General features: G+C 35.7%; 2 protein-coding genes across 2 annotated transcripts; both read left to right on the top strand.

The window, feature by feature from the left end:
* The first annotated feature begins 10,595 nt into the window (after nt 1–10,595).
* Nucleotides 10,596–12,182, top strand: LOC113307696 (60S ribosomal protein L10-like). The gene is made up of 4 exons (XM_026556145.1): nt 10,596–10,729; nt 11,021–11,522; nt 11,653–11,734; nt 11,907–12,182. Exons 1-4 carry the CDS (start codon nt 10,720–10,722, stop codon nt 11,973–11,975), a joined length of 663 nt encoding a protein of 220 aa, XP_026411930.1. The 5' UTR covers nt 10,596–10,719; the 3' UTR covers nt 11,976–12,182.
* Nucleotides 12,183–13,079: 897 nt separating this feature from the next.
* Nucleotides 13,080–14,174, top strand: LOC113353856 (pentatricopeptide repeat-containing protein At1g11290, chloroplastic-like). The gene is made up of 2 exons (XM_026597334.1): nt 13,080–13,085; nt 13,188–14,174. The coding sequence occupies exons 1-2, from the start codon at nt 13,080–13,082 to the stop codon at nt 14,172–14,174; spliced, it is 993 nt and encodes a 330-aa protein (XP_026453119.1).
* The last annotated feature ends 3,361 nt before the right edge of the window (nt 14,175–17,535 follow it).

Below are 17,535 nucleotides of genomic sequence, written 5' to 3'. Positions count from 1 at the left end.
ATGAAGGGGCTTTTGGAAAGTCTATATAAGGAAGGACAAGGTACAATGGAAAGACAACTCTCTCTCTTACTATTCTTAGTAAAGTGAGGTCATTTGGCTAGCTAGGACGGGTAGAACCTCAAACCTTAAATCACATCTCAACATTGATGAAGTTCCACAAGCTCCCCTTAGTAGTTCTTCGTCTTCAATCGATGAACGCCGTGAAGTCTAATGCTCAACTACACTTACTATCCTAATCCAAGACTTAGCTATAAGTAGACTAGAAATCAAGACTTACAGTTTTGGCAACTAAACTTGATAAACAAGCTTGAGATAGCAACGCTTGCGAGTTCGACCAAGCAGTGCTCTAACAAATACTATTAGTCGACTACACCAGAAAAACAAATATGAAGTTTGTCTGGCTCAAGATAAGTTTGTAAGAAGAAAAAACTTCACTATTTATAGACCAAGGTAGGTTGGGCACCAAGGAATTTCCATAACCGAAGATATTCTAAAGATATGCAATAAAGCACCTAAATTCAGTTTTATAAATTCCAACCAATATCCAACTGTATAAATGAAATCTCCATGGACATATCAATACTAGATAACACTTAACTAATATATATTTTCAGAGATATGTTTTGATTACTGGTAAAATTAAACATATTAATTTTGAAAATCTCAAAAAGATCTCTACTATTTCGGTTTGGGATCTCACCTTGACTATCAAGGAATATCTTTGAACAATTAAGAAATAAGTTTTCAGCACATGTTCAAATTACTCATTATATCGACATCTTGATCTTTCTTATTTTTTCAAACCCAATTTCCAAATCATACAAACCCTAAAGTGTACGTGACTTATAGAAATCGGTTCTGTCAATTGGGAACGATCATACTATGATACCTAAAGCAAGTTAGGATCGTTTCTACCTTAACTCCCAATATAGGTAGGGATCGGTTCTACCTTTACTCCAACATAATCTAGGATCAGCTCTACCTTGAATTCCTATATAGGTTAGGATGGGTCCATACTTAAGATCTTCAATGAAAACCGAACCATCAATCCCTTTGATTTCCTTTCGACTACGAAACAAATTCGTACGTCTACTTCTTAAACATATGTAATTAGACATATTTTTCTAGGTATGAAATCAAACCTATGTTCACTACACAATCTAGTAACAAGTTACAAAGATTATGTCGATGTCGCAATTAAGAAGTTCAAAAGGTAAGCATTATACTCCGTAATTCAATATACAAATATAAAGCACTTAGCACTATTGATATATTGTTCCTTGACACTTTGATCACAATATGATGATCAAGTCTAAATGATTGAAAGGTAACGATATAGAAATGGAAACAACTTAAGTTATGTATTACTAACCTCAAGTGGAAGTATGATGTTATCGTCGTCGTCGATACGTCTTTGGAATCTCCAGGTCTTCAGAATAATACTTGTATGTCTCAATATTTCTAGACTTCCTAGTCTAACCTAACGAAGTTGACTCTAATAATCTAATCAAGCGACTTATGAGTTTTGATACTAAAATATGAAAACCAAACTTGACATACCAATGCTTGGTGGGTTCAAACGAGCAACGCTCTAAAAACGACTCTAGCCGCAACTAGGACATATAAGTTTCAAGATTGATTTTCTACTATGAAGGGAGTCCTCCTCTATTTATATTGATGAACAATGCTAAACAAAGCAGGTTCGTGAACTAATTTCCATGTTTATGATCAATATCCCTGCGTCTACAACCAACTTTGGAAAACGCACGCGAATCCTGAGATAGAGTCCCCTATCTTAAGTTGTTTCAACCGTTGTGAAGACTTCAAGCAATCAAGTCTTTTGGATCGTCTTCCAAAACAGTAAATGACTGATATGTTCGATAACCAATCTTTCAATCCCAATAAGTAAATCGCAGATTATTGTTGAGTTCAACAAAGGATATTATGTTTAATCTAATAATTTCCTTTGTTGGGTAAGATATACCAAGATCTAGATTATGAAGATAACCATATCTATATATACAAACTATCAGATTCTGATACCGAAGAATTCCTTTGTGTTCAAGTAAGCTAAACTTCTTCATATAAGTTGTGCATGAAAGCATATGAGAAGCTTACTTTTAAATTACAAAGAATATGTGCATAACACTAATGCACCAAGTAGTTTACCAGAGAGCCATGCATAAGTGGTTCTGGAATTGTCAAACATAAGTAAAGTAATTATCACAAGACCGTATCAGTTCTTGAACTGTCAAGACAGTTTGTAAACTCAAAGATGTCTCTAACTCAGGTTCCTTTTGATTTAGGTAAGTTCGTGAACTGTTAAAATTGTTTGTGTGCTTGGAAAAAAAGCATTACAGGAAACATTCAAAATCAGCTAGTTTGCAAACTGTCAAAAAATTTTGTATACCTTTGAATTAAATAACGTCCAGTACTATCTCAAAATCGACTAGGTCGCAAACTAACCAGCTCATGTGTGCGAGTTAATTGATATAAAATTTTTATCAAGTCTATATATTTAAAAGTCCAATCTCATGAACTGGTAAAACAAGTTATGAAGTTTAAGAACTAACTTGACTTACTCCTTAGCTTCATTCTTCTTTGGAAATATTCATTATTATACTAAATTCATACAACTTGTCTCATTAGATAGAATGGTAAATAATATGAGTAAATAGGATAGTTAGTCTTCACATAACTTTGTTGATGAAGTTCATATTGACACCATCTTTAGTCTTCAAAGTCGATTGTTGAATACTGATACTCAATTACCATGCTCTAATCCTAGTCTGGGACTGACTTTAGTAAACTATAAATCAACACATAAATTTGATCAACTAAAATTGACAACAAGCTTAACAAAAACCAAAACTTGTGAGTTTGACCGAGCGATATTTTAAAAGTATCCCCCTTTGTCAATTTAGTGGCAAAACTAATAATTAGATATGGATTAAAAAAAATTGAGCTATTTTCTATAATTCATCTTGATTTAATGAATCTTCATCACTCTTGAATTCTTCGTACTTCAAGTTCTTTTATGGTTCTGCATGTGTTCGTTCAATACCTTGTTGTTGAAGATCCGAAGTTTAGAACAATTTGTGAGAATACTCAAATTAGAGCATTTAGAATGAATAATAAATCTACTCAATGGTTCTTATACCAGTGCATAACATTGTTACCTTCTCTAAAATCCATTGTACCAATACTTTGAACCAATACTATGGTTATATGTTCTCCCGGTTAGTCTCTACTTATTTATTTTTTTACTAGATTTGATGTTTACCATCGTCCATGTAATTCACTCTCCCTTAGACATTTCTTGGTAAAGCCATATGTGTTAGTACATTTCTACTAAATAACTGTTCCCCTTTTAGTCATAAATCGACTAAGGTTTCAAATAATGATTATAATGAACCATGCCTTAAGAGAATATCACGTCTAAATAGCCATACCAAATTTTTTCGATGATACCCTACTAAGTTTCGAAACTTAGTATTTCATCTTGCAGAGGTTGTTTAAAAGTATTTTCCTCACCTAAAGATTCCACAACCGGACTCCCCACAAAGATATAGCATTTATAGAGTTTACCTTCGATGAACTCTCTATCATCTATATGTTGAATCGCACAGCTGAAGCATAAAACGCTTTTAAGTGTTGCGGTTTCTATATATAGTTCATATGATATTTTTTAATTAAGCATTCTAATATATTTGACTGGACACGCGAATATACTTCACATGTCTCGGCTCATATAGCCTCCTAAATTCGATTTGCCAAGAGTGTCATACACCAATTTTGGTCGGCCATCAATGATTTGCATAGTAACTCATATTTCCATAAGATTTGACTTATTATGTGTGACTTTCCATATATATATATATGCAATTCAAGGCATGCAACCGACCATGGATCGCTTAACGTAGTGACTGACCACAAATATCTTATATTCATGTGGCTTACACATATGTGTTACTACATGTGCTTAACCACTTCAATATTCATATATTATTTTCCCTACTCTTTCATGACAATCCATTACCCCCTCGTTGATATCATGAAGAATAGTGTTTTACTTACTTAATGTCCATATTTAGCACCACATGTTCGCCTGTGCATGTCAATACTGATTGACACATGTGAATTCCCATAATTTATCTGAAATTATCAGAAACCTGACAGAAGGCCAAAATAACTACATATTTATTTTAGTATGCATGCTCTTTACGAGTCTCATCACCAGTCTTGTCAGTCTCATCAAGACTTGTCATTCATGTCTAGTCAGGCATGATAATTTACAAGTCAAATTGACTAGGAAAGTCATATTTGACTTCACACTAAGTAGTACTTTTTACAAAAATTTACACGAGGCATCATGATAGACACATTATTGTGTCCCATTTGTCTCAATTCTATATATTGTTTGTTCTAAATTGTGTAGTTATTGTGATGTATTATGTGTTTGTAGGTGGTTCTGGAAAATAAACTTTTGTGGAAAATTGGCTCAAAAAAACTGTTAAAGGAACCTAATAAATTACTAAAGACACCTTAAAATTACTAAGGGCACCCCGGAAATGGAGAGGGACACTCCATTGTCTTCACCTATAAACTGAATTTTGGATGGAAAATAAATCTTCACCTGCTTGAATTTTTGGGAAGAATTGTGAGAGTTTTTTGTTAGTTTGGATTGATATTGAGGTATTTAACTAAAAGTGGGAAGGTAATCCTTTAAGATTCGGAGTCAAAAAGGTTTCAAATGATAATCGATAAAACAGGGAAATAAGATATTCTCGGTGATTTTGTTTAATATTACATGGGAATTGAGAGGAGATAAAACTCTCATAAATTTAATTCTATATGTCTTAGGAAAGAGTTTTACAGTTACAAAGACGCATACAGAAGAGAAAAATAGAATAAAATCTCCGAGACTTTCTGTGAAAGAAAAAGAGAAGATATCGGTTGATTTCTGTGAGATTTTTGGCCTGTGATATGTATAAGGAGTTGGGGATTCAAAGGGAAAAGGTGGAGAGTTGGGGGAGGTTGCAGAGAAGAATAAATCGTTGCAGAGTGATTTTGCAGTAGCATTAGAAAAGAAGAGGAAAAATACGAAGAACTGACAGTTATAGACTGTCATTAATCAACCGCTACCTTTTATATATCTCTTATCATTTAAATGAATCAAACATCTAACAAGATTATGTTAATTCATAATCAATAAAGGTGTAATTTTTATGAAACTTATTTGTACTAATTTTATCAAAACCAATAAAAGTATTGGTTGGAGACCAGCTTGTTGCTAGGATTCCAACCACCTTTACCAAAGAACGGTTGAATCGATTTTAACTAATGCATGCCAGTAGCAAAAATTGAAAACCCGAAACACATATGTTATATTAAACACAAATCGTGAAAACACAATTTGATCTAACATATTGTGACTTTTCACATATGAGTTTCAATCAGAACACCTTATGATCCTTTAATAAAGCCAACCAACATGGGCTAGAACTTAATCCCACTAAATCAAAAAGCCACACAAATCATAAGGGTTACATCATATGAGATCGAATATTGAGGTTAATAAAAACCGAAATCAGACATCCCATAAACCGAATACACATAGAAAAATAAAAACATTCATTCACATGATATATAATCGGTAACTATCACACAAAAATTATAAAATAATAATTTTATTCATAAATATAATGATAGTTTTATTCAAAAATAGACCTTATACAATAATTGAAGTAAATCAAAATATTAATCTCTATTTTTCTGGAAGTAGAGACCGAATCGAAAATCAAATCTCTTCATGATATTGAGATCTCTTTCGCTTGATATGAATAATTCTTCGAATTCCTTGAAGATATCCTTGATCGAAGAATAGTTTCTTCCTTGAGTAAGTTAGGTTCTCCTTTGTTTACTCTTTTCATAAGTAGTTCTTGGCTAGTGTCTGTAGCGGCTTAATACAAAGTGGTGTTCAAATCTGGACTAGGTCCCGGGGTTTTTCTGCATTTGCGGTTTCCTCGTTAACAAAATTTCTGGTGTCTGTGTTATTTCTTTTCCGCATTATATTTTCTATATAATTGAAATATCACAGGTTGTGCGTAAGTTCAATCAATTGAGAATCCAACCTTTGGTTGTTGATTAAATTGATTGACACTTGGATATTGATTTTTGATACCGTCCAAGTTATTTCTTATATTCAATCGGGCTTGCAAATTCTTATTTGTTTGATTGCAGTTTGAATTGAGAAATTGAGATATAACTCTTTGATATACTTTTCTGAAGATTGAGTCTGACTGTCTAGTTGATTCTCTTGAAAGTATATTGGAGTTAGTCCATACAGATTGTTAAGTGAAATATTGGGTGTGGTTGTTAGACCCCCGCTTTTTCAACCTTGATTTATCACAAGACGAAACAAAAACTTCATAGGTACTTCTGTGCGAGACAGATTTATCTATCAAAATAGACTTATCCGTAGGAAACAGATTTTTTTATAAATCTTCGACTTTGGGTCGTAGCAAATCTTAGTTGTGGGTGAGATCAGCTAAGGGAATCAAGTGCGTAGAGTCCTGCTGGGATTCAGAGACGTAAGGAACGCGGTTGTACCTTAATCGGTGTGAGACTTGGTTAGGGCTCAACTACATTCCAGTCCGAAGTTAACTTGTAGTAGGCTAGTGTCTGTAGCGGCTTAATACAGTGTGGTGTTCAAAACTGGACTAGGTCCCAGGGTTTTCTACATTTGTGGTTTCTTCGTTAACAAAACTTCTGGTGTCTGTATTATTTCTTTTCCGCATTATATTTGTTTAGATAATTGAAATATCACAGGTGGTACGTAGTTCAATCAATTGGTAAATCCAACCTTTGGTTGTTGATTTAGATTGATTGACACTTGGGCGTTGGTCTTTGGTACCGTCCAAGTTATTTCTCATCTCAATCAGGCTCAGAGATTTCTATTTGTTCGATTGCAGATTGTATTTAGAAATTGAGATATAACTCTTGGATATTTTTCCTTGATTGAGTCTGACTGTCTAGTTGATTCTCTTGGAATTATATTGGAGTTAGTCTATACAGATTTTCAAACTAAATATTTGGTGTGGTTGTTAGACCCCCGCTTTTTCAGAAAAAATTAGAATAATAATAATAATATATCCAGACGAAGAAATAGTTTGTACTTCCCAAGAAAATGGTGGCATAGCCAACGATGAACCCTGACTAGGATATGAAAATACGTCGCACGTCTCAGGTGGAGGTTGGGAAGGTTGATTATCATCACCAAGTGGAATCCTACCGATATATGGGAAATCCACCTGACCCAAATTTTACGGTTGGATAACAATATTAGCATTGTAAGTTGTATTAAACCAAGAAAGGTAATCACCGCAATCACTCGTCTCCTGGACCAAATCTTCATCTTGTTCACAATGTGGACTATCCCTTATCAATTTTTCCCAATCATCTTGAGAAATACCTCTACTTGGATAGGGGTTGATGGCTTTCACCCTTCTTCCATGTAACTCTAGAAGGTGACTTTCGCCATAATACCAAACACCCTTTTCATAAATAGGACTATATAACACAATCCTCTTAAGGCTTAGAATTTTCTAAGCTTCCACATTTACGAACTCAAGGTTGATTGATACGGCATGTCAACAATGTTATTACTTGTTCTACACAAATTTTGAATCCTCTGAACAACGACAACATGTTGACGATCTTCAATACGATCTTTTGTCCAATTATTGGCATTATACTTCTGTATGGCTGGAATAACAACAATGTTATTGTGAAGATAAGATTCACAAATACTGAGGTAACTATACCATCAATACTGAAAATAATAACATTGTTAAGTTATCACATCTATCATGTTAAAATAATAAATAAATGATAAGAAAAAAAAGGGTTCTTGCCTGCAACACTCCCCAAAACCATCCAGGCTTTCTTTGGTACACGAAGAGCATCGACCGAAGGTTATGCAAAGTTCTGATAAAATTGGAGACCCCCAATCATATGTTGATGCTCGCTCTAAATCTTCTATTTTTTTTTGATAAAACCAAGTAATGTCACTGAGCTAACATTTGAAAATAGCCATTCTCCTATTGTCCACAACACAAACACACATTCGAGCTCCTCAAAATGTTCAGGGAACGAATATTGTATATTTTGTAACCCATTTCATTCATTTTCCTATCATAACGTTGTAAAAAATAATTCAAGCCAACTACCTTTAATCCATATGTCATTGTATTTTATAATATGGATTTCCTTCTAGATCATTTGAGTATAATTCAACTCGGTCTTTCCATATTCCTTCTGACTCCCACTTTAACTTTTCAAATTAATGGAAGTACATTTCCCTCACATGTGATTCCCATCAACATATAAAATTCTAACAATGTAACTCATATGAACAACATATTCATGATTAAAGTTGGTTGAATGTTTATAAAACAAAAAACTAAATCTGGAAATGGAATTACAAGAACAAAAATTTACCACCTACAAAATCTTCGAAAAAGAACGTATTTGCAGTCTTCCATTTTCATTCCAATATAATTTCAACAATTTGAGTCCTACTGTTTTTAGGTTGTATAAAATGTAATCGTAATGTAAGATATTTTCAGAATATTTCTCGAACAACAGCGGGAATGTACTCCAACACCATGCAGAACTCAGACCACCCACATCTTAGAGCGACTTAATTAACTCGCTCCGGATGAGTTGATATATGCACATAAAGAATACCATCACCAGCTAGTTTTCTAACATGTTGAAACTCATATTCTTTATCCTGATCATAATTCAATCCCGTGGCTGGGGTGCTAGCAGATCCTTTGACTTTTCTGTTTCTTTTATTTTTTTTGGTTTCAAACTCATATTTGGAGAGAAATAACTAGGAATCAAAGATTTTTGTTTAGGAAAAAATAGAGAAATAAGAGAAGGTATGAAGAGGAATGAGGGGAAATATAGTATTTATAGGCAGGATAGAGTCGACAGTTGGTGATATAGAATCGACCATTGACAATATTGTTCATACCGAGCGATATAGATTAAATCACCAGCAATAAAGACTCTACCGCTGGCGCTATAGCCAAGAACGCTTGACATGATTTCCATCACTTAATTATTTTCCCATAATAGTACACCTGGTTTTCCAGTCCATCCGGCATAGCAAATTAAGAAACAACCAGTGTGCATAGGAACCGGCCTTAAAGTGGTTAATTGCGAGGAAAAAAATCTAATTTATTTATACAAATAAAAAGTCCAGTTAAGTTCTAAAATATTAATACTACAACTGGACAATAAAAACTTTTCTTACCTTGGATTATTTATTTTTTGTTTCCTTCCGTTTCTCGTTTTTCTACCGATTTAACTTAATGAGGAATACCGAGCAAGTAATATACTAATATCTCCGCCAAAGCTGAATAAAAACATTCGATGTTTTACATACTTAGTTCAAAAGCTTATACTAAGTCGTCTTGTAAAAATTCTTCCTCTGCTTAAAGGCTAAAAAGAGAAAGTGATAGTAATTAACTTTTTTTCTATAAATTTCTAGAAAGAAGGAGATTATTTTTCTACTAAGAGAGAACTGTTTAATCGATGGTTTTTGGATGTATAATCAGTTGTACCCAATAAAATACTCATCAAATTCTGATATCCAAATATATGTCTAATTTTGTACTCCCTCCGTCCCACTATTAGATGACCTAGTTCAAGTTTGCACAATTCTTAAGGAGGAAGGGAAACAATTATTTTTAAGTATTTTTTACAATTATACCCTTATGGATAATAACTAGTAAAATTTGGAAATGATTTATCTTTCAAACTACACCACAGATGTTCATAAACTTTATACCATTGAAAAACATTTTAAAACACCTACGTAAGGGATATAAACATGTCTATTAAATTATACATATTTGTTATATTAACAATAATCAATTAAAAATATAATTTTAAGAATATCTTCTTGTTTAGTGATATAGATCATCTAATATGGGACAAAATATAAATATTAATAGGTGAACCGATAGTGGAACTAGGGCTGCACAACGGGTAGGGTGGGTAGGATATGGCCTATACCCGCCACCCTACCCGTTTACCGGCGGTTAACAAAATCTTTACCCGCTACCCTACCCGCCAAATAATGGATAGGGTAGGATACGGTTAAAAAAATGGTGGGTAGGGTAGGGTTGGCGGGTAGGAGTAGGGTATGTGCATTTCTAGGTAGGGTGGGTAGGATATGGCCTATACCCGCCACCCTACCCGTTTACTGGCGGTTAAGAAAATCTTTACCCGCCACCCTACCCGCCAAATAGTGGATAGGGTAGGATACGGTTAAAAAACTGGCGGGTAGGGTAGGGTTGGCGGGTATGGGTAGGGTATGTGCACCCCTAAGTGGAACGGATGGAGGAGTATATAATTAGTCTAAATCCATCTCATTTAACTTTGATTATATTTTATTTTACATTTCTTTTACATGTAAAAATAAATCTCAATCGTTTTTCCAATAGAACCAACGGGCACCCGGATCTAAAAGATACCCGGATGTTTTACCGATTCCAGTTTTGGGTGGTATCCCAGCGGAACCGGACACCCCTACCTTATCCTATATATAAGAAGGATAACACCCTTAGCAGTGATTTTGGTACAGAAAAATCTCATCTCCTTCGGAACCCTATTTTTTTCATCGAAACCTACTCAAGCTATCAAATGGGGCGAAGTAAGTTCTTGACTTTTTCCTTGTGATTCCGCTGATATATTTAATCATGTTGTAGAATAATATAGTTTTATTTTTCTTAGATTCAATTGTGCTTATTAGTATGATTAGATCTATGTGTGCCTTTGATTCATCGATTGAAGTTATCTTTATAATTTGTCCTCATAAATCAATCATGATCTGTTGTTAATCTTCTATGATTTTAGGGTTTTTGAAAGGGAGTGATGATATTGAGATTGTTGTTGATTGAATATCGGTTAGGATGAGATCTCACCCACGTTTTTACATTCCCAGGACCTGCGAGATGTTATCGTCAGATTAAGAACAAGCCATACCCAAAATCACGATATTGTCGTGGTGTTCCTGATCCTAAGATTAGGATCTATGATGTTGGTATGAAGAAGAAGGGAGTAGATGAGTTCCCCTTCTGTGTCCATTTGGTGAGTTGGGAGAAGGAAAATGTCTCAAGTGAGGCTCTTGAGGCTGCACGTATTGCATGCAACAAATACATGACCAAGCATGCTGGAAAAGATGCCTTCCATTTGAGAGTTAGGGTTCACCCGTTCCATGTTCTCCGAATTAACAAGATGCTTTCTTGTGCTGGTGCTGATAGACTCCAGACTGGTATGAGGGGTGCTTTTGGAAAGCCGCTTGGTACTTGTGCACGTGTGAGCATTGGTCAGGTCCTCCTGTCTGTTCGCTGCAAGGATGGCCACGGTAAAAGTGCACAAGAGGCCCTTCGTCGTGCCAAGTTCAAGTTCCCTGGTCGTCAAAAGATCATTGTCAGCAGGAAGTGGTATGGGCAGACTTTTATTACTTTTTCTCTCTGCCGTATCTTTAATTTTGTAGTTAGATCATGTAATTTCCCAGTGTTCAAGTTTGTGCAATACAATAGTAGATATTAATCTTCATTGATGGTTTTTCAGGGGTTTCACTAAGTTCAGCCGCACTGATTATGTGCAATGGAAGGCAGAGAATAGAATTATGGCTGATGGTGTCAACGCAAAGGTGAGTATCAACACTCTTTCAAGCTCCATTCCTCATTTTACTCTGTGTATGTGCTTGTTTGATAATGCATGGTGATTGGTGCATGTTAAAGTGCTGAAGTTAACTTACTTCTGACTTCTTTAAATTTGAAATGGAGTAGCAGCTAACTCTTATTCTTATTCTTAAATTTCAGCTTCTTGGATGCCATGGACGTTTGTCGAACCGCAAACCTGGAAGAGCTTTTTTGACAGCAGTAGTTTAAGAACCTTTAGGTAGTAAGTTGAAAAAGAATGTACCCGTCTTCTGTACTTTCTTTAGACATCCTCATGCTCTTTATTGTTATCCAGATAGAGTGAGAGTTCAAATCCAAACTTGTTAGTCTTTTCATTTTCGGTCTTGCCTTTTGTTTGTGATGAGAATGGATCTTATAAAGAAAATCATCAAGTTGCAGAATCAACATTTTAACTCATGCTTGTCTCTTTTTGTTGGCATTAGGTTTTCATGTTCTTTTTTTTGTGATAATCTTTGATTACTGTTAGCATGACGATTTTGTTTCTTCAACCTGGGAATGCAGTCTGCCGATGGAGTAAGCTATCTGTATCTTGTTAGCTGAGCTTACCTGTTTAGCAGGTGTGGATCCCTACTTTGGCACAGACATCATGCTGCTGCCGAGTATGGGTCCACTATGTATGAACAAGTTTTTCATTTTTGCAATCATGCAAGTGTTTTTTTTTTTTTTTAAAGTACCTGATTGAAGTTTGAATCATATTGAGTGTTACATTCAATCATTCAGCTCAGGTGTGTTGCTCATTTTTGAGTTTATGAAACCACAAAATAGAACTTGGTAAAAATGACATATATATGTAAAAGGAGCAGTGTGTGGATTTCCATGTATGGTGGCCGTAAGCAACTGTCTCACAAACTTCACGTAGGCCACAAGTGGCTTGAGTTTGGAAGTGTGATCGCTTGTTGAAAGTTCAAACTCTGGCTCGTAAAGAACAATGGTTAATGTTTAAGAATTGGCAATATAACTGAAGCCAGGTTTGAGCCCAATGCTCATAAAGAACAACAGTTAGTACTTTAAGTATAGCGCAACTCGAGCTAGGCTTGAGCTCAATTCTTTTTTTTTTTTTTTTTTTTTTGAAATTCTATTTGCTCTTGCTTAATTGATGGATATAAAAAAACACAAGATATACAGAAGAGGCTACAAGAGGGTCTTATCATCAGCCATGTGTCATTAAAAAATAGTTCTCAATTCACTACTCTACGAGTCTACGTTCGGCTTAGTAAAGTAAAGGTCGATAAGATAATGGCTGGACTGTTGGCGAACCCAACACGGCAAAGTTGATAGGTTTACATAGCCGAGATGGAGGTAACCAACTACAGCGACTAGGTAGGAGACGTATATACCAGTTTCTTGGTTTGGTGTCTGACCAGGTAGAAGTTTTGGTAACCTTCATTGTTTGCAATGCAGTTTATGAAGCTCAATTCCCTCCAAAATGTTTGTCGCCAGAAACTTCTTTTACCCGTATTGAAACCTTTATTCTATCAAACAGCACAGCTTTTACACTTTACTAAATTTATCCAACCTATTACTGAATTTGAGAGTGAAAGAGGCAGAGCAATTTTAAGGCTTATTCGGTTAGGTATTTTCTCCCCCTCATCGCACGCCTACTGCAAGCTCTTATCAGAATGCAGCAAGATAAAATCTCTAGGTCAAGGGAAGCAGATACATGCCCAAGTAATCAGATCTGGTTTCTCGGAAGATTTGAAAATTCACAGCCATTTGATTAATTTGTATTCAAAATGTCGGGTTTTTCAATCAGCTCGAAACCTGTTCGATGAAGTTCCTCAAAGGGATTTTACTTCTTGGTTTGCTCTCATATCTGAATATTCTCAAAGTGGGTTTGAAGAAGAAGCAATCATGCTTTTTGATCAAATGCTGCTATCAGGTTGGAAGGGTACTGAATTAATTTTTCCCAGTGTTATTAAAGCGTGCTCTATTACTAAAAATTTGAGCAAAGGGAAGCAAATTCATGGGATTGTGATTGCTACAGGGTTTGAATTTGATGTTTTTGTTGCAAATAGTTTGGTTTTTATGTATGAGAGTTGTGGTGTGTTCATAGATTCAAGGAAACTCTTTAATGAGATGCCTGAAAAGAGTGTTGCTTCTTGGAATGCTTTGCTTTCTAGTTATGCATGGAATGGTCGTGGCAAAGAGGCACTTGATTTGTTTCAAGAACTGGTTAGGAGTGGAGTTAAGCCAAATGAACGTTGTCTATGGAGTATTGTACATGCCTCTACGGGTTGTGGAAATTATATCCAAGGAAGGAGAGCTCATGGGTTTCTTATAAAACTCGGGTATGATTCTGATTCACAGTTGGTTAATGCTCTTGTGCATCTATATAAAAGTGCAGGTGAAGCTGCCATGGTAGTTTCTCTAAAAAAACGCTCAATGTGATATTGCGTCTTGGATGTTGTTATGCTGGTTTCATTCGTCATGGTTACAATGATTGGTCATTTGAATTGTTCCGTAAGATGAAACAGTTGCGCATCGTCCCAAACATGTTTACTTTATCAAGTACTCTTCAGCCGCTATAGGGATTAAAGATCTAGCAAGGCAAGTACATTCTTATTGGATCAAAACAAAACTCATGCCTGACTTGTCTTGTCGGTTCTAGTCTCATTGACATGTACTCAAAATGTGAATTTGTGGAGGATGCTTGAATTGTCTTTTATTCAATTCATGTGCAAGATTTTATTTTGTGCTCAATGCTAGGTCTCGGGGTCGTCTGATGCAGAAAGAAGCACTTAGCTTTAATACTTTAACTTTATCAGCAATGCTTGTATATAACGACTTTGTTAATTCATTTTTTGCCTACTTCTGCTATCGATGGAATTATCTTGCAACACATAAATTTTGCATTAGAATCTCTCAACACTACACCTATTCCAGCCCGTTTGAGTGCTGGTTGTAAACCGCATTGAAGTTGACCTTTATCCCTCCTATTCTGGTTTGGTCAATGTTCTGAGAAGGCGTGATGAACAAGAACTTTGATTTAGAAAACAGATAGTTTCATTACAGATGATTAGGCTGTAGTAAACAGCATTTATATCATTACATAACGGACATTAACTAACGTGATTAATGTCGCACATAGGAAACATATGTGTGACAGAAACAGAGAATAAACGAATCACGTGAGATACACATGACTGCTGAGAGATGTACAACTCCTATCCTACATTGCAGGATTTCCTTAACCTGCACTGTTGTTTTGTTCATTTGTGACAATGTTGTTATCCCCGCAAGCTCATGGTGGGTGAAGCAACCTTGAGCTTGGATCGTAGCATAATAAACCTAGAACCATGAGCCCTTGGTGAAGATATCATCAATTTGATCAAGAATATGCACATAAAATACATCAATAGGTTTGGATTGAACAAGTTCTCTGATAACATGATAATCTAACTGAACATGTTTCATCCTAGAGTGCATAACTGGGTTAGAAGCTAGTGAAATAGAACTAATATTATTGCCACAACCCAGTCGTGGAATTCTAAGGACTGTAAAATGAGTAATGTTTTATATTTAGCTTCAGTACTGGATTTGGCTACTGTAGTTTGTGAAAAAGCGGGGGTCTAACAACCACACCCAATATTTCGATTACCAATATGTATGGACTAACTCCAATATACTTTCTAGAGAATCAACTAGACAGTCAGACTCAATCTAGAGAAAAGTATATCGAGGAGTTAATATCTCTCTCTTGATTTGATTTTACTCAAGCAAATAGAAATCTCCGAGTCTTTATCAAATACAAGGATAATAAACTTGGATGGTACCAAAGACCAATATCCAAGGATCAATCAATTTCCATTCAACAACCAAAGGTTGGATTTCACAATTGATCGATACAAACGCACAACCTATGATATTTCAATTATATAACAAAATATAATGCGGAATAGAAATAACACGGACACCAGAAATTTTGTTAACGAGGAAACCGCAAATGCAGAAAAACCCCGGGACCTAGTCCAGATTGAACACCACACTGTATTAAGCCGCTACAGACACTAGCCTACTACAAACTAACTTCGGCCTGGACTGTAGTTGAACCCTAATCAATATCACACTGATTCAAGGTACAGTTGCGCTCCTTACGTCTCTGATCCCAGCAGGATACTACGCACTTGATTCCCTTAGCTGATCTCACCCACAACCAAGAGTTGCTACGACCCAAAGTCGAAGACTTTAATAAACAAATCTGTATCACACAGAAAAGTCTACGATGATAAATAAATCTGTCTCCCACAGATAAACCTAAAAGTTTTATTCCGTCTTTTGATAAAATCAAGGTGAACAGGAACCAATCGATAACCCGGACTTATATTCCCTAAGAACATCCTAGAATTATCAATCACCTCACAATAATCTAAATCGTATGGTAGCGAAACTAGATATTGCGGAATCACAAACGATTAGACGAAGATGTTTGTGATTTCTTTTTATCTTGCCCTATTGGAGATATAATCTCAAGCCAATCTTACAATTGAACTCGTACGATAGAAAATGGCAAGATCAGATCGCTCAACTACAAAAGAAGTAGTTTCCTCTGGCTTCACAATCCCAATGAAGTCTTCAAATCGTTAATCGACAGGGTCTCGAGAAGAAACCTACGGTTAAAGGAGAATCGACTCTAGCAAACCAACTAGTATCACACATGAGGTGTGGGTATTAGTTTTTCCAATTGCTAGATGTCTCCTTTATATGGTTTTCAAATCAGGGTTTGCAATCCAAGTTACCTTGGTAACAAAGCATTCAATATTCACCGTTAGATGAAAAACTTGATTTATCCAAGCTATTATCTGTCAACCATTAGATCGAAACTTAGCTTGTCACACACAAATGAAATGTATTCATTTAGGTTTGAGTGACCGTACCTAAACGTGTACACTTAGTTGTTAGAGCACTGCTCGGTCAAACTCGCATGCGTTGCTATCTCATGCATGTTTGTCAATGTTAGTGATCAAAACTATAAGTCTTGATTTCTAGTCTCTTATAGCTAAGTCTCGGACTAGGATAGTAAGTGTAGTTGAGCTCAAGGACTTCATGGCGATTCATCATATAAGTAGAAGATCTACTCAAGGAACTGGTGGAACTTCTCGACAAAAAGGTATGTGGAGACTTGAACTTATCTGTCACTCAAAAGTCTATCTATTCTATCTCCTACTCTTTGAGACAAAAGTCTTATGCTATATATATAGACTAGATCATGCACATTTGGTATTTCAAACCGAGTATACCTCGCCTATCTGTATCTCGAAATATGTGTTGGTAAGCTTTTCGCTTCGACCAAGTTTATCTTTACCTAGTGACGAAAGTCATGAATATTTCAATCACTTTGAAAATTACTTTGACGAGAAATAGTGTAACAACTATATAACGTCCTCTAAGAATGTTTCAATGATTGAAATGAGAGTTTCGATTACATAACCAATGGATTCCTTGAACCGAAGTTTTCGAACTTTGTTGATCAAGAGAACCGGAAGTATGGCAAGTGCCAAGTCCGCGAACCCAGTCCGCGAACTGCCGAAGTTCTCAAACCCGAGAATTTATGCTGGAGTTGACAAACTACTTGCATGAGCCAAGTCCGCGAACTCAGTCCGAGAACTCAGTCTGCGAACCCAGTATGATAAACGGCGTAGTTCTCGAACCCGAGAATTTCTGGTGGAGTTTGTAAACTCTATCCGGTGTCTTAAGTCCGCGAACCTAGTCTGCGAACTTGAGAAGGTTATATATCTAAAGATGATTTCTG

The sequence above is a fragment of the Papaver somniferum genome, chromosome 1 (assembly GCF_003573695.1).
Source record: "Papaver somniferum cultivar HN1 chromosome 1, ASM357369v1, whole genome shotgun sequence".
Lineage (NCBI taxonomy): Eukaryota > Viridiplantae > Streptophyta > Magnoliopsida > Ranunculales > Papaveraceae > Papaver > Papaver somniferum.
Note: the sequence above shows the minus strand (reverse complement) of the source record. Positions and strands in the feature narration are given on the sequence as shown.

Excerpts from the sequence above, each read along its gene's own strand:
- LOC113307696 (XM_026556145.1), top strand. Across the intron at positions 11,523-11,652 it reads ATCATTGTCAGCAGGAAGTG|GGGTTTCACTAAGTTCAGCC; the intron begins GTATGGGCAGAC and ends ATGGTTTTTCAG. Across the intron at positions 11,735-11,906 it reads CTGATGGTGTCAACGCAAAG|CTTCTTGGATGCCATGGACG; the intron begins GTGAGTATCAAC and ends CTTAAATTTCAG.